This window comes from Bombus pascuorum, chromosome 12 (genome assembly GCF_905332965.1).
Source record: "Bombus pascuorum chromosome 12, iyBomPasc1.1, whole genome shotgun sequence".
Taxonomy (NCBI): domain Eukaryota; kingdom Metazoa; phylum Arthropoda; class Insecta; order Hymenoptera; family Apidae; genus Bombus; species Bombus pascuorum.
In genome coordinates this window covers 6,094,520-6,115,645 of record NC_083499.1, presented here as the reverse complement: position 1 = coordinate 6,115,645, position 21,126 = coordinate 6,094,520, and the positions used below count along the sequence as shown (strand labels likewise).

The window sequence follows — 21,126 nt, the reverse complement described above, 5'->3', positions numbered from 1 at the left end:
ATGGAATTCTAATCACGCTACGTATCTCAACGTATTTGTAAAGGAGAAAACGACTATATGGGGAACAATTATAATTTATTACGATATACAGGATTTTATAAGTAAGAAAACAAAGTAAAATAATGACATAAAAGTGCATTTAATATAGGCTTGTAAAAAGATGCGTGCCAAAACTTCCAAGCTATTACATTGGCCAGTAGAGTGGTGACATCTATCTACTGTGTAGACATTACAGATTACTTACTTATCAACAGAACAAAGATGGAATATTGCAGATTGTCGAAAACAAAAAGCTATACGATTCAAACAAGAAGTTCATCTACGAACTTAAACAATCCAATAGAAGACAAATTTATTTGCGTGACTATTAGGAGATATTAGAATTTAATAGCAAAATTTAATCAATGTGTAGGAAATGTAAACTATATTTCCCCTATGCAGAAACCAATCAAAGATTTTTGCATGTAAGGGAACTAAATGGGCACGACAGGTTGGCTATCCCGGTGGTGCATCGCGCGTCGCATTTCATAGATACTAGCCATTAACTACGAAATCGACCACACGATGTAGACGAGGAAGCAGAATCGAGTGAGTAAGAAGGAAGCAACGCAAGGAAGATGGCGTTGCCGATGCGGCGAGCCGACACGAGGGTTCGACAGGACTTGGCTTTCAGTTGCAGCTCGGCAGTCTGTACGAGACAATCGAGTTTCACTTACTACGCTTGCAGTTTATGTATATATCGCGTACGGTATATGTATTAGTGTTCATAGGCGCAGTCTCCGCGTGTGTACTAGTAACCGATACGCCGGACGAATTGACACACGCGCAGCAATGGCGTACCCCTTTGAAGAAGCCTGAACGTGTTCTCTGTCGTCGAATATTCCTTTGTGCTGCTGTGTGTGCTGTGTGTAAAAAAGACAGATAATCCGAGTAAAAAATGGAACATGTAAGCCAATGATAGAATTGCGAAACGACGTCGGCGTATTAGGGTGTTTCAGGCTTGCCGAAACGAACGACCGAACGAAACGTTACGCCCAGCCGGATCACGTCTAAGCTGTATTACTGAGTCTGATACACCATTCGGTTTAGCGTTCTCACGAACGTAGTTTAAAGCTTTATCAACGAAAACGTGCGGCAGAAGAGGAAATTTACTAAAGTGAAAATATGGCATCATTTAAATGGAAACACAATACACAGATGTAGCACCCGGGGTGACACATACAAACGTCTTGTGACAAAGAGAAGTAACAAGAGATTACAAGGGAAGCGGATGATAAAATACCCATTCATAAAAAGAAAACAATAATTTGGAGGTAGGAACGAAAGGTCGAACAGAAATAGAAAAGAAACAAAAGATCGTAAAAGGGAAAGATCGATGGTGCAAGGAAGCCGGTGTCGAATGAGTCAGGGCCGGTAGTGTTTGAATTTATATTCGGTCATAAGCCGTTTACCTAGGACTTTTCTATCCATATCTTCTCTCGAAATATGCGCTAACAATTCCTTTATCGTACATTTCTACTGCCTTGAGGGCTTTCCTCGGTGTTGGATATAATAGCTGATTGGTCCAACCCCTGGATATGCAACCCTCTTTCACTGCGATGAACCATAACCATTCTTTCTTGCCTCGTTTAAAGGTATGTCTGTGACAGCGAGAAATGCTATAATCATTAAGACAGTCGCACAGGCAACTGCTAGTCGAAGGGAGATAGAAAACAAAGCGAGAAAAGAAGTTTAGGAAAGAAGAGGAGGAAGAAGAAGAAAGAGAAGAAGGTGGTTAGTTGAGGAAAGGAAGGAAAAGAGAAAAGTGCCGGAGGATCGCGAACTCGCGTCTCCGGCTGTGTAACAAAAGATCGGGTAATCTCAACGCTGGGCGAGACGGAGAGCAAAGGATCGTGGTCGTCATCGGGGAGAATAATCACGAGGATCCCACGAAATGAGAGCCTAGCGTTCGAGGTGGGTCGTTGGTCAGCGGGCGTGCAAGAAGGGACGGTTCGGCGACGGAAGCCTGGATAGTAGGAGGTTTCCAACATGGCCGCTGCCTGCTACGAAAAGGAAGTGGTGGTAGGTGCCGCTATGCATGGACACGGTCATCACCATCACCACCACCATCATCATCACCATCACCATCACCATCATGGGATTGCCGGCGGGTCTACCGGCGGCGGCGGCGCCGCGGCTGCCACGGCTGCTGTGACGGGTCCAACCGGACAGCAAACCGTCCTACCGGCGGCATCGACCAGCATTGTCGACACCACCACCGCTGCTGCTGCTGCTGCCGCTAACGTCAGCTCCAGCACGAATTCGAATCCGACCGCCGCCACCACGACCGCGGCAGCTGTTGCGGCCGCGACGGCCGCAGCGACGGCCGCGGCGGCAGCCGCTGCGGTTGCGGTCACCTCCTACAAGGACTACAAGGACTACTCGCAACCGCTCCACGTCGATTGCAGCGTCGAGTATGAGCTACCCAGCCAGGCAAAACCACCGCCTGGCGGAGGCGAACCGCTTCTTATGATACACCCGTGTTACTACCGACGCGCCGAACGCGAGAGGAGAAGTCCTTTTGTCAACAATCTACCACCGCCGGCGAACGCGCCGATTTCATCCTCTAGACGAAGCAGCAGGCGAAGTGCATCAGCCGCCGCAGTCGTTGCCAACGCGGCCACAGTCTCCGCGTCCGTGTCATCCACTGCGTCTGTTGTCGCATCCTCGTCCACGGTTGCCGCCGTTTCTACCTCGACCGTGTCATGTTCAAGTTCTGCTGTCGCTGCTGCTGCGGCTGTTTTATCGGCAACCGCAGCCGTTGTCTCAACAGCCGATTCCGGATCGAATTTAGTTTCTACAACCGGTCAAATGTCCGCTGCGGCCATGGCAGCTTCGTATCGTGCGGCTCTTAACGCCGCTGCGACTCTCTCCCAACAACAACAACAACAAAGACGTCATCATCCGCAGCAACAACAACCGCCGCAGCCGCCTCCGCCGCCTCCGCCGCAGCAACAGCAACAAACTCACCATCATCATCATCGTCCTCACGCTCACCCCCATCACGGTCAACAGCAACCGCAGCAGCAGCAGCAAACTAGTTCGGTTACGTCGACCCCCTCCGGAACCGAACTGATTTCTGCTGATGAAAAAGCAGTCATATCAGGTATTTATCAACACTACTTTCGCGCAATGCGCGCTCACAATCATCAGCATCGGCAGCAGCAACAACCACAGCAGCAAGCGACACAGCAACATCGAACGACTCATCAACTTCATCATCAACCTCACCAAAGCGACCGAAGTTCCTCCTCGTCAGTAACGCCGACGGCCACGTCGATCTCTGGAATTCTACGACAGACGTATCAACAGACGTATAACGCGAGTTCGAATTCATCGAGTCATCTGCGAGCAGCGACGGCCTCGGTTGTCGGGCATCACCCGTATAGACGGCCGTCGGCGACGTTACTGTCACGTACAGCGTCACACGTTGGTCAGCAGGCTTCTTCGTCATCTTCCTCGTCCTCTTCTTCCTCCTCGACGTCGATCGGTGCTTCCAGCGGCGTTTCCTCTAGCGGCGTTTCCAGCGTATACGCGAGTACGATACACAGGCATCACGCAACCTCGCTACACGCCCTCCAGGCAGCCGGTTTTTACGAAACGCCCGGTTATCATGCGCTTTTGCCGCAGAGTTAGGTGTCCACCGGCATCGGCAGCAACACCAACGTCAACCCGTTCGAGACCGACCCCGTTGCCTCCACCGTTCATTTATTCACCTAATCCGGCTGCAAAGCTGTGTGCTCTCTCTTCCCTATTGTATGACTTATCTTCCATACTCGTTAAAGAGCATACGGGTTGGTCTAAACTCTGCCTAGTACACTCGGGATACATCTATCTCTGCGACGTACACGCTACTTCTATCTACGTGTATATTCCACTGTATATACGTGGATCTGTATGCATACGTATATACATCTATGTACGTATCGTCGTCGACGCAACGACCGTACGTGCCGTGCTCTCCGTTGTTGGCAGCAGTGTGCGGGTGGCCGGACGAACGGACGAGCAGAAACCCACAGAATAAACACACGACGCATACACACCACCATCTATACTATCACCGTCACACACAGATATACGTTCGAGCCAGGGACAGATGGAGGGAAGTACCAGCAACTGAAATGGTCGTCCGTCTATACGCATCGAGCGATTTCATCCACCTGCGATACGTGTACATTATGTTCAGGTATAAAAATCCATTTGCTTAGGCCCTTTGTATTTTTAACCGGCGCACACTTTCAAGCATAGAGAGAGACCACGAGTTTTCTTCGCGTAAATTCCTGAAACTCGGATGCCTTTCTTCGCCGGGCAAACATCATGTACACGCGGTCGTCTTTCGTTGTATACCACCGCCGTAACGGCGGCCCTTTCGCTCTTTTTCCCATTACCGACTCTCAAATACCAGCGGATCGCGAATACATAGATCGACAATAGTATTTTTAAGGTATACGATCGATTCTCTCATATATGTACTTATAACATTAGATATTTTTTCTAACGATTTACGCGATTCATAGTTGGAACTTTCCTTGCCGATATTTTTGCCATCCTCTAAGCTTTGCAACATCCTTGCTTTAACCATCTGTCTTCTCCGCTTACAAATGTACCCAAACCGGATCGACAATCATCGCAATCGCAAGTGCCAAAACCCGAACGCAACCTCACGAACGAACGTTACCCAACAGGGTGCAAGCGCATCTTTGCCAAATAGACCATATGTACAGTACTAGTTTTTCTCGATTCTGCTTTTCATTTCGCGATGCAAGCGCACACAGGAAACGGCGGTGTGCCGCGATTGCAGTTGTCCTGCTCTAGCGGAACGTCCCTCTCGCCCTTTCTCCACCACGAATGACTCTGTTCCCCGTCTTTCTCTAGCGTTATTCGTTCCTCCGCGGCCCTCTCTTTGTCTTTTTCTCCGTCTCTGTCGGTTTCTCGTCGGGAACATCTCTAGAAACCCGAGGTCCGAGAGAGCCGGGGCAGGATTTCTTCTTTTTTGTCCTGCGCCCTTTTCAAAGAGCGCGCTCAAGGAGAAACGGACGGGGACCGTATTTCGTTACACGGTAACGATCGATCAACGTGACCGCACGACCGCACCGGCGGTACGGGCGAGCCGTGGCGAAGCGAGACGAAGCGAGACGAGGCGAAACGAGACGACGAGTCGGGACGGGTCGGGACGGGACGAACGGGACGGGGACGGCACACGGGACGGGACGGAACGGATCTGGGCGGTTACGGGACGAGAGGAGAACGAGGGACGCGACCAGACCAGACGCGAAGGGGGCGCGGTCAAGATGGGGATCGGCAGAGACGAAACCGAGAGACGGGGCTCACACGCATCGGAGGGAGCAGGATGCGTCGACTCGTACTCCGAAAACACTGACGACCATGTGCATAGGATGGATGTTAGATTAACAGTCGCTAATGCGAACCTGTGTGACTCCGGCTCCTATAATTTCCACTCGTCGCGCCTCGCGGAGCCTTGGAAAAATGACTAAACGAGGAGAATTTCGGGGAAATTAGATGGAAAGTAGCTCGTCGGAGACCGAAATAAAAAAAAATATGAAAGTTACGGAAGGCACTTTGTAACGTTCGATAACATGAAACTATATAGCTTCTTCGATAGATCTAATAAATCTCGTTTTGTAAATTTGTGTCTAGCTCTCACCCTCGAGGTTATAGCGTGTGTCTGACTTTAACGGTCTGTTTTCCTACCGTTTTGCGGAATTCGTAAAACTCCGTTCCTCGAAGGGTGTGCTGACAAGACTGCTCGCGGAGGAACGTTTATTTTTGTAGGAAATGCGTACTTTTGTGCGACGTCTCTCCGAAAAGTGATTCGTGGAATTGATTTGAATAAAACGACGGAGGTATACATGAGGATGGAGGGGAAAGTGCGCATCGCGTTTCTAACGCGTACTGCGTTTGACGCGACACGTATAGGGTTCGATGTAGTTGAATCAAATAGACCAGGCGCAATCGTAGCTTCTTCGTACACAACCGGGTCGATAGTAAATACGTTTCCTAGTTATAGATCGGCCGCGCGCTCGTCAGAGGGTTAAACTTCATCCACTGATAGATATTTATACGACGTGGAAGGAAGGAGGGCATTATTGTGCCTCGTTGAAACCCCCGTCGAACTCGTTATATAATGTGACGTCGACATCAGGTAATTAGGAAGCGTCGCAAGCAGAAACGTTGGCTAGTGACTTTGAAAAGGTTTCACCGGCTCGTTTGTCGGTTTTCTAGCCGTCTTTTTCGCTCCTCTTCCACGGTCGGGTAGAGAAAAAAAATTCGTCGGAACGTTATTTTTAAATTTCACATTACGTCCACGAAACTATTCCTCGCGGAGCATTCCACTTTCGTACGATCCCTCGTTCCCCAGCAACGGATTTTCACAACGTTCGTTTCGGCCTTGTAGCATGTTAAATCGACATCGGGTACAATGGTTCACGCATCGAATCCTGATTCGAATGTCGTTCCAAATCGAAACACAGAGACCACGTAGAAATTTTCAGCTTCGTGTGTGTAGTCACCTTTCGTTCCTGGTAAAATTTGTTGGCAGAGACGACCCGGTTGTCGAGAGCAGAGTCCGTTCCTGGCACCACTTACCCTTCGCCGTCCATCTCCGCCGAGCATTTCCGCCCCGGTGTTTTTGCTCGTTCAAAGGGAACGATCCTCTTAGCGGCAAAGTAGAGGGAAGGCTAAACGGATACAGGGCCTAAATAGAGTTACTTGGACTGTGGTCCGACGTATCGTCGACGACGGCAGCTTTTCGCGTTACTCTTTCTTCTGCTTCTCTGCAAAATCCTATAAATCAACAAATCTTGCAACAAAATTCCAACCATATGTTTTAGTTAAAGTTGAACGATCTGATGGAATATATTTATCTATATAGATACTTTTCTCAAATGACATTAGAACATTGAAACGTGAAACATCGACAGGTTAGAAGTAGCGTTCCTGTCCCTTCTTCCATTGAATTTCTCTAGCTTCTTCGTAATCTGCTATCAACCTGTATATACGTACATAACTTCCTCTCGTCTCCTCCTATTCGTCGTATGTTTCGTTGTATGTTCCGTCGTATGTTCCATCGTATGTTCCGTCGTTTATCGTGAACCGCTTACTATGCAAAGGGTACGCTCGTAGAATTTGATTGTCGTCGGTCGGTGTGTCGAAAGAAGAAAAAAAAAAGGGGGAGGGGGGCCTCGCGAACGAGCAAGCGAACGAAGGAACGAACGAAACTCCGTTGATCGGGGGGCATTGTAGCGTCGCAACGACGAGACACGGTCGAATGTCAAGCAGAGTAGCGGCTGATACGATCGAGAGCTACGCCTTTAACTTTTCACCTCGCGCATATCAGGGATCGACGCTTAAAAGTGCTTCGCCGATTACGCGATTCATGAGAAACATATGTGAGTAAGGTCTTGAATGATGTTTTGTGTGCCAAACACATTTTTCGTAACGTATTCTGTCCCTCGTGTGCCTCTGCTGTTCAATTATTCCAAAATGTTTACATACTTCTGCCGAACGCTTGTATAAACTTTTCTTTCCGTGTCAGTATTACTCTTTACATTTATATCATCGTACCCCAGGTGAATTCACCGTTTACATCGATCAAGTATTATCGTTATTAATATCTGAGAAAAAAGCTAGGAACATTACGTAAGGGGAACGTGGAACGACTTTCCGGACTGCGCGCATCTTCTAGGGGAGATAACGCGATAGAGGCGCTCCTCTTCTCTCGCAGTTGTTGAAAGTTGCCATCAACTCGATTTCTCTAGATACGCGTGCACAACGTGCATCACCAGTCGCCCCTTTTTTCTGTGTTCGATTTCACGATTCTCCTCTTCTCACGGAACACACGGTTATTCGTGGTTCTGTGGTGGCGAAATCTCTTTCCGTTCCACTGAAATTTCATCCTCGGTCTCTCTATTCTACCGTGTTGCGTTCAATTAGGTTAGGAACGTTGCGATCGAAGATATATTTTCAAAGAGCATCGTGCGTCCGCTGGTTCTACGTTATAAAGAGCGAATGTGAACGTACCCACCGAGACAGCTAGAGTACACACAATCCCACACAACTCAACACGACGCGACACGTGTGTAACTCGAAGGAAATAATACACGGCATGTGCGGTCGTTCCGGTAATTTTTTTATTTAACGTTGCATTCAGTGAATGCATTTATACACCGAACCGATTATTTTCTCCGTTCAGTGTTCCTTTACCCCTTTCCCTTCTCGTTTTTTCTTTTGTTTCTCTCTCTTATTTCTCCGTTTCCCTTTTATTTTTTCTTTTTCTTTCGATCGATTCGCAAAAACAAAGTCTTCTTCTTCGGTTGTTTATCGCGTTTGTAGTCGGCGAGAACAAGGCATATATTTACTCTGTAATAAAACGTGCTTCCTCCGTAAGCGGGTACGAGAAAAAGAAAAAAAAGTCTGGCATCAAATATTTTGTCCTACGTCGCGCGTAACGAACTATACGTAAAATATACGGTCAAGCTTATTCTCGAGATACGTGTGCATCGCGTCGTTTGATGGAGAGAGAGAGAGAGAAAGAAAGAATGAAAGAGAAAGATGAAAAGAAGCGAAAGAAATGAAAGAAAAATAGAGAATCTGTGCTCGAACGTGCCTCGCCCTCCACTATATACGAACGTACTTTTGTGCGTATACAGTAGACGCGCACCGGATAAAAGCTCGATTCACGTTCGACGGACAACAAGGAAAGAGGAAACGAGAAAAAGAGGCCCGTTAAAGATAAGAGAGCTCAAAGTATGCCACTTTCGATGGCGAGGGGCCCCGACGGGTCCCTGTTCCAACGAGAAAAAGAGTATTCACCAGCCGTTCGAAATTAAATTAAATTGCCAGTGGATTTTCGCAAGACAGCAGACCAGGGACACAAAGTGGTGCATACTCCTCCTGGTTGTCCGTTCACCGTGAATCAGCCACGAAGAATGGCGTGGCGCGGCGCGGCTTAAACGCGTGCGTACACCTTCTCAAAAAAAAACATAGTTCACTACTATTAACTCGGCCTTAAACAAAATGACGTAAACTGCCTCAAATAATTAATATATTAAACGAGCTAGCGCCCTCACTTACACTTCGACTGAATGAATAACGAAACGCCTAATCCTGTGTATAATTATGTAGTATTAAAGAAAAAGGGGATCGCGTCCGAGATAAGTTGCTCGATCGCGGCATCCAGCGAGTAGAGTTACGCGATCACGAGTCCGGCGGCAGAGAAAAACGAGCGAAACGAAGAAGAACGAGAGGATTATAGATAACGATCGATCGGAAAGAGCGCGTATAACGTGTGCGTTCAGCGAGATGAAGGAGAAAGACGAAGAGAGAAAAAGAAGGGCGCTGTGTGTAGCGCTTTCTTAAACGGAAACTATTCGCGTATTGCGAGCGAGCGTGTGTATAATATGATGTGCGAGCGGGTGGATCGCAGAGGACAACTTAGAGAAATGTATCGATCTAACCCGGTAACGTTAAGTCCTCGTTTATGGTGATACGATTTATTAAAAGAAAGGAAAATCATTTTTTTCCATTCTTCACTGTGAATTGATAATAGCATATGTGCACGAACAGACAGACAAATAGATAGACAGACAGACAGACACACACAAACACACACACATGCGCCATGTATATGATACCTGGGCAAAGGAATAGGAAAAGAGAATGTAGAAGGGCAAAAGAGGGGTACAGCAGATCGTCGAGGCTGCTACGAAACAAACGACGAGATCTCGTTGTTCTCGCGGACGAGATGATTCAGATAAGCGAGGAGACCATTCGAAGGTAGACATGGTTAACAAAAAAGGACATAGAAAAACGTGACCAAAAGAGACATTTTGGTAAGACATGACGAGGTTGAAACAAAGGTAGGGGAAGAAGTGAAATGATAAAATAGAAAAGATAAGAATTTGATGGGGAAAATCAAAATCATTGATGTCCTCTCGGCTCCATCTTTCAGAAACCGACAATGACTACAGAGACGATGACGATTACAATTACGATGACAATGACGATGACGGGATGACTGGGTGTTTCGAAGGACGGTAGTTCTTCCGTTCATGCATTATACGGGCTTGAAGAATATACACGACAATAAGGATCGTAGACGGTCGAACACGATCCATACCCCGCGAGAGTTAATCGAGAAACCGACGAACTCCTACGGCTTTTATGGCTCCGCTCGTAAAGATATACCCAAGGCTTTTTCTGTGGAACTCTGGACCCCTCCGAACACCCGGTCCAGGAACACTGGGGCAGAAACGACGACGGAGCGTGTAGATGGACGGGTGAACGAGCGAATGAACGAGCGAGCGAGCGAGCGAGCGAGCTAGCGAGTGACCGGCTGGTTGGCCAGGTACGTGGTGTGGTAAAGGTAAAACTCTCTTGCAAAGGGACGCGAAGCAGCGAACGAGCGAACGAGCCGTGTGCCAACCGTGGCTCTCTGGCAGGTAGTTGCACGCCAGAAAGCACCGGCTGTATAAAGACCGACCCGAAGCCATTTTTGATCCACGATCCTCTCTCTGCTTCCAGCCGAGACCCCGAATTACAATGTGCGCTCCTCGTGCGGGCCTCACCGTGGGTGGACCACCTTCTCGGCTCTACGTGAATTTTTCTTAAATCGTCTACCCCTCTCTCGATGAATGATCTCTCTCTCCGACCAGGCAGGCCCAGATCTTAGCCTTCGAGCAGAAACAGAGAGAGGTAGAGAGGACTGTGTGCTGTCAGCCGGCGAATGAAAAGCACTTAAGAAGCTGCGCGGTATGCATCTAACAATGACCCTACCCACCTCTGACGCACGAATTGTTCCTATATCAGAGTACACCAGCTGATTCGGCAAATATAACGTACGCTATTTTACGCTATTCTTTGTACGCGCTTCAGCGCGTACCCGGTTTATATACGGGGGCACGGCTCGATCTCAGCCGAGCACGCCACTCCTTCCTTACCCCTATAATTCGCTTCGAGTTACCGAATCTTTTTCAATCTCGATCCATCCATCCTGCGAGATACTCTTTCTTTCTCTCCATCCTATTCTACGGTACGTTCTATCTCGTCTCTTTGTGAATTTTTTGCACTCGCGAGTTCTCGATATTTCGATCGCGTCGTTACAGCAAAAGCAATATCATCGTCTCTGCAACCGAATCGCTCGAATCTCTCTAGTATATATGGTAGAGTTGTGTCGAAAACATAGTCGTGCCAGGGGGTTGTTGCGGTCTTGCGATAGTTGAACTCGAGGGGAGATAGCGGCATAAGCGATAGATAGACCATAACGCGCGCAAGAAAGAAAGAATCAGAGGGTGGAGAGCCTCGATCCTGGAATGAGTACCGCGTGGCCATAAAGAGGAGAGACACACGTCCATGTGTCACGGACGTCAGGATATTATAGGTTACTCTGTCTATCTATGGATAGTTCGAACGATTCGAAACGATGGACCACGCCCTCGGTCTGCCATCTCCGCTTCGACGAACTCTCGACGATCGATCCTTTACTCGCGACAAGCTGGCAAAAATTACCACCGCAAAAGTCGAGCACGAAACGGGACAACTGAATACGCCCCTGGAGCGACCCGAGGCCTGCCTCTCCGGCCAATCGATACCATACCGTGTGCCTCTTCCGTTTGACAGCCTCCGCGACGTTTCTCCCTGTTATTTCTCTCTTCCTTTTCCTATTTTTACTACCTATACCTTCTTCCTCTATCCTTCTTTTTCATCTTCAAGAACCGACATTTTTCCTTTCCTCCTTCGATTTTAAAGGAGGACGAAGGAATAGGTTTCTATCAAATAGACGGCCGTGTCGCACTGGCTCGATCGCATTCCTTCGAATGAAAAAAAAAAAAAAAAATAAAGGAAAGAAAGAAAGAAAGAAATGGCTCTCTTTATCGCGATACGGCTCATCGACGTGGCGAACGATCGATTTGCCGGAGACGAAGTCTTTCTATTTGCGCGGCCACGGTTGGACCCCACATGCCGTTTGTTCGCTTCCTACGTTTCTCCGACTGTTTCCACCAAAAGCGTGTAACTTAACGAGCGATTGTTCTCCTTCTAGTTCCTTGATTTCGTGATTAATCGAAAGTTTCTGATCACTGAAGCCACTACCTACCGCGTGTCTGTTGGCTGGAGCGTTCGTTAGAGCGGAGTGTGTGCGCGTGTATGTTTACTTTGCTCGATCGTTCGTTAAAATTCGAGCCGAAGCGCCTGTTATTTCTTCCCGTCATGGTGTTGTGTGTAGGACTTTGGAGAGCTTTTACGAGAAATAGAGAGAGAGAGAGAGAGAGAGAGCGAAAGAGAACATATGAGTGTGTGTAAAATGTTTACATGTGTGCGCCGAGCGTCTACCTTTTGCTAAACGCGCCACGTGTGTCGCCTTGTTTATCCATCGCCGCCATTGCCGTCGTAGACGCGCTCGGCGTTTGATGATCCTCTCCTCGGTTCTCGAACGACTGCGGGATCTTCGTTTTCTGGGGGGTAAAGCTAGCTAACCAACTACTACTGTATTATCAGTAAAAAGAAAATGAAAAAAAAAAAACAGCACATACCTATGCATTTAAGATAATGTACAAGTCTCTAGTGTGATACATTTCTACGCTTATTCTCTTAACTGTAGTCATGAAGTCTAAAGTAACGATACCTCGTTGTGGTTTGTAACGCGGACTAAAAAGTAAAAAAAATAAAAATAAAAATACAAGTAACAAGTAGTTCTGTAATAGTAAATAAATGATAAAAAAAATTGCAGGCTAAAGGTTAAAAAAGACAAGTTACGTAATGAAGAGAAAAATAATGAAATAACGACAGTAAATGATCAAAAAAATCCGCTTAGGTTGACCCTAAACTGAGAAAAAGGAAATCAAGCGATAAAAAGCTCGCGAAAATGCGCCAATGTACTCGTAGAAAGGAATTGTCCGGCGGCCGACGTCCTAATTAACCGCAACACTTGAAATTGTAAACGACCGCCAAAAGAAATACCGTTGGGCTTATAAAAACACAGGATAATAAAAGAAAGAAAATCCAGAGCGAGAGAGAGAGAGAGAGAGAGAGAGAGAGAAAGAGAGAGAGAGAGAGAGAGAGACATTTGCGGATCCAAGAAATGGATGAGATGGATGTGTGGATCCGAGTGAATAGATGGCTATTTAAAAAAAAAACTCGTGTGACTTGACCGATTCGTCAAATGTATGCATGTGTGATTAAACGCAGAATATTCGAGGACGTGGTGTTCGGCGTGTACATAATTCTGTATATACGAACGAATCACTGACTGTACAATACCACTCAAATATATTTATATTTCATGTTAAAACAACTTCTACTACTATTCATTTCTAGTTCCATCTTGTCTCCACTTTATACACATGCTAATCAAGTTTGGCTGTGCAAAATATCTGCAGTGAGAATGACTTCTTGTTCATCGTGATTCTTGGACTCCTACGGTGACACAGCGTGTAGGGTGCGAAAGAAAGACACGCTTGTGTTGTCGCTTGTCGCCTATCGTGAAACTGGAAGGCAACAGAAAGAAGGGGAGATCGTTTGTAACAGTGATTTTCAGAGAACTGAATCGACAGATTTTACTAACGGCAATATGACGCGTGCGGTATCGTCAAGGAGAACCAGTCCCATCGGCGGCTCGTGTAGGTACGGAGTTTAATGATCATGAAGAATGTTCTTATTTTCGTTGCATCTTGCTGTCTTCTTCCGTTTTCCTCATTCTCGATGGATTGCGTAACGCGCACGCGCTCATCAAATAAATTATGCGCCATCCCGGTAGTCCAGACATTGAATTACGATTTTTCACATCGTTAAAAAAAAAAAAAAAAAAAAAAAAAAAAAGGAGAAATGTCGCATGGTATATCACGTGTATTTTAAAAGCGTTTACACACGGTAGGTGCAAGATCTTTTAACCTTTGAGCGCGTAACCTCCCGTTCAAACTGAATAAACTTGCATACGGAAGGTGTGCGACCCCGGGCAGTCACAATGAAGTACAGGAACCACGCTTCCTGGTGCATTTTCAATCTTTTGTTGCCATTATTTTTGTCATGACGTTTCATTCTATTTAACATTCCTTCGGTCTGATACCATGCATTGTTTTTCAGTGCGAGCCTCGCCCGATAATGTTCCATCGCGCGTGAAATATTTCGTTGTGAATGCTTTCTTCCTTTTCCACTTTTTTTTTTATTATTTTTTTTTTTTTTTTGAAAGTATCGACGAGTCCGCGATTAAATACAGCCGTATAAATACGATGACTTTACGATTCTTTGTTATTCATGACATTCCGGTGAATACACCACTTTCCGTAGTATAGTTGCCGTGACGTCATTAGTCTTCTATTGTATTCGATGACACGTTTCTATCGAACTCGATACGAAATTATAGTCGCTAAGGGGGAATTGTAGATTATTCTGCAACGTTTCACAGACGCGTATCGCGAAACGTATTTTCCAAAACTTCCATAAATTTCCTCATAAAATCTATCGAATCACTTGTGACCAATAAAACGTAAAATGTTATTTAAAAATTTCATTATCGCGCTGGCAAATGTAGGGACTTATGTAGTTGTATATGATATGCGTTATATGAGCGTATCTTTATGCGTTTCACGTATACATGCTTTTTCATAATTGATACGTTATGTACGAACGAAATTAAAGCTCAGGGTTTTTGATGCACACGCGCGCGTGTTTCAAGCATCGCATCATCGATCGTCTCCTTAAATGAAAGAAGTCCGGTTTGATTGCATCTCCAACTGCAATGGGGCTAGAAAGATGGCCAGAGAGCGTAACCACGTAAAGCGCATCGATATTTTCGAGTTGTAAATTTTCACATGTTCCTGCGATTTCCTTTTAGCGCACCGCAAGTTGCTACGCCACACATTCCGGCCATCGTATATGTACCATTCTTTGCTTGACTTGTCCATTTCTTCGCCGAATAAAAAGTATTCTTTTACTCGCAAATTTTCGCCAGGTATCTTAGAATTTTATAGAGAAATGAGAAAGTCTCCTCTCCATCCTTAGAATATTTTGAAACAGTGAAACACTATACGAGAGTGCCTCCGCCCTTCCACGTCATTGGATTATAGCCCCTATATAGTCTGCATGGAGTAACAAAAATCCGATGAGCGAAACAAAAGCGTGATGACGATCCCAATAATAAAAGGATTTTTCAGGTTTGTATCAAAAAACAAAATTTTTTGGGCTGTATGGTTGTATTATGTAGGATAATGCTCTAGTCCTATTCTCGTCGCGTTACGCCAATGCGAAGGCCTCGTATACAGGGCCCAGTAGAACAGTGAAAAGTATAAGCACAAGGGTCTTGGACAGCCCAGTCGCTGGATTCGCAATTGGTCAAACACTCGAATAACGTACCCGGTAACCTAAGCATCAATTCTTTCGCAGGTAGCAAATTCGAATGTATCCCTGGATTTGTCAAAATCAGTCGGTATTGAAGAAAAGGAGGACAGATGTTCCGAGTGTCAAAAGGGAAGCGTAAATGTTACAGCAAGTACGAAATCTAATGTACTTCCGTTCTTCTTTCATGTCTCAATCGATATTAGGGTTCAACGTCACAATGCACGATCGTTTTTTTTTCTCCTCCGATATCAGCAATATAATCCCATGATACGGTAAAAGATAGAGAAAGAAAAAATGAATAAGATAACTTCACTTTTTTGCAACCAGGAAACTACTGAAATGTCATAAAAATGTAGCTACTTTCAGTGAAAGTTTAAAGTTCTCTTTGTAACCGCTTTTAACCTTGGCTATTGACATTAGCATTGACCTTGCGCGAAGAAGTTGCGCTTTCGAGTCCAGTTAAAATAATTTCCTAAACTGCCGATGTAATTAGTTTTTAATTTCGTTTGTTATTATTTATAGATACTCACGCATTAAAGAATTTACCGAAATCATTGTTAAATGTATTAGATGGTTATTAATTGAGAAATATGTAGTAAATTACCATTTTATAAAAGAAAATGAATACGTACTGCCTTATAAGTCATTAAGAGATTATAAATTAAGATTTGAAATTTTCAGTTGATAAGATTTTAAAGATAGAATGAGGGTTAACTATTGATATATAAGACGCTTTAGGTTTATGTCGATAAATTCTTCACCCACCCTAATGTCTCGCAGAATTTCGCAGGATAAAGGCTAGTTCATCGACTGCCTTGAATTTGTATAACCATTTTATAACTAGCAATCGCATTAAGACATTTCCTAGAAATCCAATCATTTTATTGGATAACGTTTATAGTCACTTATATCGTTCTTTCAAAATTCCCCTATAAGTATTTCTAGATAATAATTTTCAAGATAGTATACTTTTCTTATTACTATAATTCCGATTGAAAATTAACGCATGACAGTATATTATAAAAAATCAGACACTGATAACAAAATCAGGAAATTAAAAATTGCGATGTCACCGACTGATACCGCCATCTATTCTTCGCACAATGCGTTGTTAACGCTTTGTTAGAAAGGCATGGATGAAGTGCCGCAGTAGTTGTACGAAAGCTCTTCAGAAGTTCTGTTTTAAATTCGTAGATATCAAATGTGAGTCGCGAGTTAGTGTTGTGTGTACTATGTATTATTTAGACATTTCTCTGTTAGTACATTTAATCAGCTTTTAAGATCTTTATCTTTACACATATAACCTAACCTAGATTTTGAAATGATATAATCTGTATGGATAAAGATTGCAGTAAAAAGTTAAATATAAGTTAATTAAGTACATGCGTTTTGGAAATACAGTTCTCTATCTTATTTTAAGAAGATGTACTCTATTTCATTCATAATTTACATTTTTTACTTTTGTGATTTCATTGTACTCGCGTTTACTGTGCAATCTGATGAAATAATTTTTCATTTGTAATTCGTAGATGTTTATGCGATTTGTCCTTCTATACACAACTTCAGTGACTATACTTTACATTTATAAGGAAAAATCTATATACTCAGAATATGTTTTTTTTATTTGTAGAATACTGCCAGATAGTCCTAGTCTTGAAATCACAGAGGTCTATCTAAAGAAGAACATTCTTGAATCAATAAGAGAATTGTTCGGTGAAGAAGGAACCAAGGGTACCATAGATATCCTAAAATTTGATTCAAAGGAACACAGATGTGTTCTAAGATGCACTGATGATTGTTATGTACGTCTTCGAGCAGCTTTAGTCGTAGCTGGAAGATACGAAGGACATACTTGCATTTATGCTATTCATCGTGCTTCAGCAAATTTATTATCATTTAGTGCAAATAGTCGGAATTATCAACATTAAAGTACAAAGATTTAGAACACGCTGAATTTGGAAAAATTCAACATTATTTATTTTTATTTTCTTTCTTAAAGAACAAGTTCATATCTTTGCCTTTTGCATTTCTATGAATTAGTTAATGATGCCATTCATCCATAAAGAAGGTAAAGATACTATAATCTTTGCTTCAAAGGAAGATCATGCAACGCCTAGTAAAATAGAACTTCCAGAACCAGAACCAAGTCCTGGTCTCTTATTATCCAGCGGAGAAATTAATTGGAATTGTCCATGTTTGGGAGGTATGGCTACTGGACCATGTGGTTTGGAATTCCGTGAGGCCTTTTCTTGTTTCCATTACTCAACTGCAGAACCAAAAGGTTCAGACTGTTATGATGCATTTAAAACCATGCAAACATGCATGGTACAATATCCAGCATTATATGGGAAGAAAGGAGGATCTTTGGAGGATTTGGAAGATGGCGAAGATCCAATGGACGAGCATAAGAAAAATTTAGAGGTCGATAACAAAGATTCTCACTTGGAACCAAAAGTAAAAGAGTTACCCCGTACATCCAGTATGGAAACAGGAGTAGAACAATCTAATGTTAAGTGAACATTTGTTGCCAGTGAATAAATAATTAACGTATTTGCATAGCATAGTGAGGGTAAATTTTCACCTAGACTTAATGAAAGAAGATCTCTGAAAATTTTGCAAAAAACAGGTTGTGTAAGAAAGCATTCTTGTACAAAATAAAGTACTCCTAAATCTTGTTGCTTTTTACCCATCTGATTTTTAACCTCTAGTACAATAATTCACAACATTCACAGCATTTACAACATGTTACTAACGAGGAGAAATCAATCTATTTGACTGCAACTTTCATTTTATTTCAAGAAATCTGAATCTCATCAGACAGATATACATATTATTTTTCATTTAAAAGTCAAAACAAATTACTTTTAAACATGCAATTAATAGTTTTATTTCTCGCGTTTGTTCACTGTCTCAAATCTCAATCGATTGTATATATTCTGTATGTAATAAATGATAAATAGTTCCTCGAATTAATACATTATTGCCTCCTCCTTTCACTTGTAACGCACAATTTAGAAAGAGAGATAATTTTTTCTTATTGTGACATCAAGTTTTGAATGTCCTACTTTATAGCGCGGCAACAAAATGGTTGACGTCACGGCCGTTTGATGGCGGTGCGATCTTCCTCTACGAGAAAGATGGAACCTGTGTTGTGACGTCGACTTTACGGCCCACCCCCCCCTCTTTCGTTCCAACCCTTGGGATAGTCGGTCTCGTGTATACAACCTCTACCACCACGCCGCGGTCGTTTACCACCACCACTGTTGTAACGAACCTCACTACTACTACACTACTACCTTCACCATCGTCATCATCATCGCCATCACACCATGAGTTTGGCGTTCGTCGAGCGTTTCGTACGGATAGAGAAGCACAATGTGTTTTCGTTTCATCACGCTAATGAAAGTAACTGAGCAGAGGTGACGTCGCGTACCGTGTGAAGAACGTATGTTGGTGCATCGATTTTGATAACGGGAGAGCACGAGAGAGTCGGTGCGAGCAAAGTACGGCAGAGACAATCAAGCACGAAGAATTTTGTGACGAGCCTGCGTCGGACTGTAACTTAAATACGTTACTTAGCAGTGACCGAGACTATCCCACAGTGTTGTACCGTCTGAGAAAACTTTCTTTAAAATTTTTCGCCGAGCTATGGATCCACCGAAGAAAGAGAAGAAGCACAAGGAGAAAAGAAGGTAAGTGAATCGTACGAAAAATTAAAGCTCAGAGCACCCGTATGGACATTACTGCTTCTATCTGAATTTTTCCTAATTTTCACGAGAAAATTTCAAGCATGCCGTTAACTACGATATCCTACTCTGTTCGATCGCATGATTGTACGTAGACAGGCACTGTTGAGCTCTTGAAATTGACGAACTCCAAAGACAAATTCAGTGTATCGCGCGCGCGCATTTCGCGTTGCATATGCGTGAGTGAGTGCGTGCGTGTTTGACGCAATCACGTTTCCCCCGAGTTGAGTTCCCCTCTCTCTCTCTGTTGCTCTTATACTCTTTTTGTTCCTCTTCCATTACCGATATCTTTTTCTCCCTACCCTACGTTACAAGATTACTTTACGTCTCTTCCCTCTAATAATTCGATCTCTTTTCATTTGTTCTCCAGCTGCGATTGCGTACACTGTTTAAGCGGGACAATCAAATCAAAAAAAAGTTTCGCGTACAAGGAAATGCGGTAATTCACCAAAACTTGATTCAGACTTTGGTTTTTACGCAGACCGCCACGTTAGATCGGTAAAACCCGTAGGGCCTCAAAAACCTGGGCGGGGATATAACGATTTCTTTTTCTTTTCATCTAAACCGCACGTCATTCAAAGGAAATTACATGCACTCGAATCGAGCAATGTTACATATGATGTAGATGTCCTTGCGTTATCGTGTTCCTTTGGGATAATTCCATTCTAAGGCCAAAGAGCGAACTTCGTTACTTTTTTGTGTACGTTCTATTGTATCGCGCTAGAAAAACAAACTACATTGTACATAAATCGTACTCTGTACTTGTTTTCGTTTTTTTTCACATGTGCACGAGGTGTTCATTCTAATGGCAAGTTTCGTGTTGTATATATTTACTTTGTTAGAACGGCATCAGTTGTATTTAACACAGTAAACTTATAGAATTTAAAAAAGGAAATGAAAGTTATAACCTAGAAATTCGCGATTGCCATGGAAACTTACTGTATATGTATTTACATATACACAATATCATGCGCACTACGATATCATATATCATATATTTATTTTCTCACAGTAACTTTTCTAAGATATGAAACTAACGCGAAAATGGTACACGATGTACGTGACAGATAAATCAGACTCGATCGCAAAAATAGTCAGCTCGTCTTCTCGAAATCATTAAAATTCAGATAAATCAAAAGCGCTAGTGTTACGCGTATTATGTATGTATGTATGTTAATATTAAGCGGCATAATCAAAGAAACCAACCCACACGGAGATAAAGAGTTATTGCTATCCTTGTGTACGTGTTTCGAGTTTGTGGCTTTTCCATATAAGATATACATATTTTCCAAATTTGTTTAACTTACGGAATGATCGTTTAACTGATAAGAATCTACTTATAAAATGCATTAATAAATTAATTTCGTTTGACAAACGATCAACAAATTGACCAAATTGTTTCTTAATAATCACCGGCAACGTAAACATTAGTTATCATATCTCGATCATTGTGACGTTCGAAAGAGGCCCATGTGTATAGCGTTTTACGTGTATATGTTGTGTACGTAGTGTATCATAATGTGTCTATATATATACAGATATGTATCATCATATATTTATATGTGCATGAATGTAGTAGCGCGTTATTACGTGAATTCGTAATGATAGTTGGGTTCTTCGTGTAACCCCATTTGGAGGAAAAGGAGAACTCTCTCTGCTTGAGGCTACGTAGATACGTAGCATATGCATGTGTAGGTGTGGATGTATCTCTTGCGCGGTGCGATAGAGGCACGCACACCATCGTTTCGTTCGGCAGCATTGTAATATATTCGAACGTTGAGCCGACATGCGACCTTCTAGTAACTTTCTTTTTCCAATTAGTTCCATATATTAATAGGTTGTTTATATGTTCGTGGAATTATCAAATCCTAAGCTATTTTTACTAACCTCGCCTGTAATACGTCCAATTTATCTTCACGTCAATTCCCAGAAATTTTTCTGTGACACCCGATTATGTTTAGTCGGATTTCCTCGAATCGAAATAATTAAG

At 43.5% G+C, this 21,126-nt stretch overlaps 4 protein-coding genes across 6 annotated transcripts in view; all 4 read left to right on the top strand.

Annotated features, from left to right (window-relative positions):
• Window positions 1–13,348, top strand: part of LOC132912792 (centrosomal and chromosomal factor-like) — a 216,481-nt gene extending 203,133 nt beyond the window's left edge. The window contains exons 1-2 of one of the 2 annotated variants that reach the window (XR_009659270.1): window positions 540–10,405; window positions 10,582–13,348. Coding sequence is in view for 1 of the 2 variants with exons in the window: in XM_060970537.1 (XP_060826520.1) it covers window positions 2,029–3,675 (1,647 nt within the window). In the remaining variant the exon portion in view is untranslated. Of the gene's footprint in view, window positions 1–539 lie in introns of those variants that run through there. The other variant, XM_060970537.1, reaches the window with a different exon arrangement.
• Window positions 13,349–16,390: 3,042 nt separating this feature from the next.
• LOC132912836 (ribonuclease P protein subunit p14) lies at window positions 16,391–17,318 on the top strand. Its single transcript, XM_060970622.1, has 2 exons — window positions 16,391–16,645; window positions 17,021–17,318. The coding sequence occupies exons 1-2, from the start codon at window positions 16,527–16,529 to the stop codon at window positions 17,316–17,318; spliced, it is 417 nt and encodes a 138-aa protein (XP_060826605.1). The 5' UTR covers window positions 16,391–16,526.
• Window positions 17,319–17,433: 115 nt separating this feature from the next.
• Window positions 17,434–18,072, top strand: LOC132912835 (mitochondrial intermembrane space import and assembly protein 40-B). Its single transcript, XM_060970621.1, has one exon. The coding sequence runs from the start codon at window positions 17,434–17,436 to the stop codon at window positions 17,905–17,907; it is 474 nt and encodes a 157-aa protein (XP_060826604.1). The 3' UTR covers window positions 17,908–18,072.
• A 539-nt stretch (window positions 18,073–18,611) lies between these two features.
• Window positions 18,612–21,126, top strand: part of LOC132912763 (protein similar) — a 36,679-nt gene continuing 34,164 nt past the window's right edge. Inside the window, exon 1 of one of the 2 annotated variants that reach the window (XM_060970467.1) lies at window positions 18,612–19,082. In XM_060970467.1, coding sequence (XP_060826450.1) covers window positions 19,039–19,082 — 44 coding nt within the window. In that variant the 5' untranslated portion in view covers window positions 18,612–19,038. Of the gene's footprint in view, window positions 19,083–19,555; window positions 19,576–21,126 lie in introns of those variants that run through there. The other variant, XM_060970468.1, reaches the window with a different exon arrangement.

Coding starts and splice junctions, on each gene's coding strand:
- LOC132912836 (XM_060970622.1), top strand. CDS start 16,527: ATGAAGTGCCGCAGTAGTTGTACGAAAGCTCTTCAGAAGTTCTGTTTT. Junction 16,646..17,020: donor TATTATTTAGACATTTCTCT/GTTAGTACATTT, acceptor TTTTATTTGTAG/AATACTGCCAGATAGTCCTA.
- LOC132912835 (XM_060970621.1), top strand. CDS start 17,434: ATGATGCCATTCATCCATAAAGAAGGTAAAGATACTATAATCTTTGCT.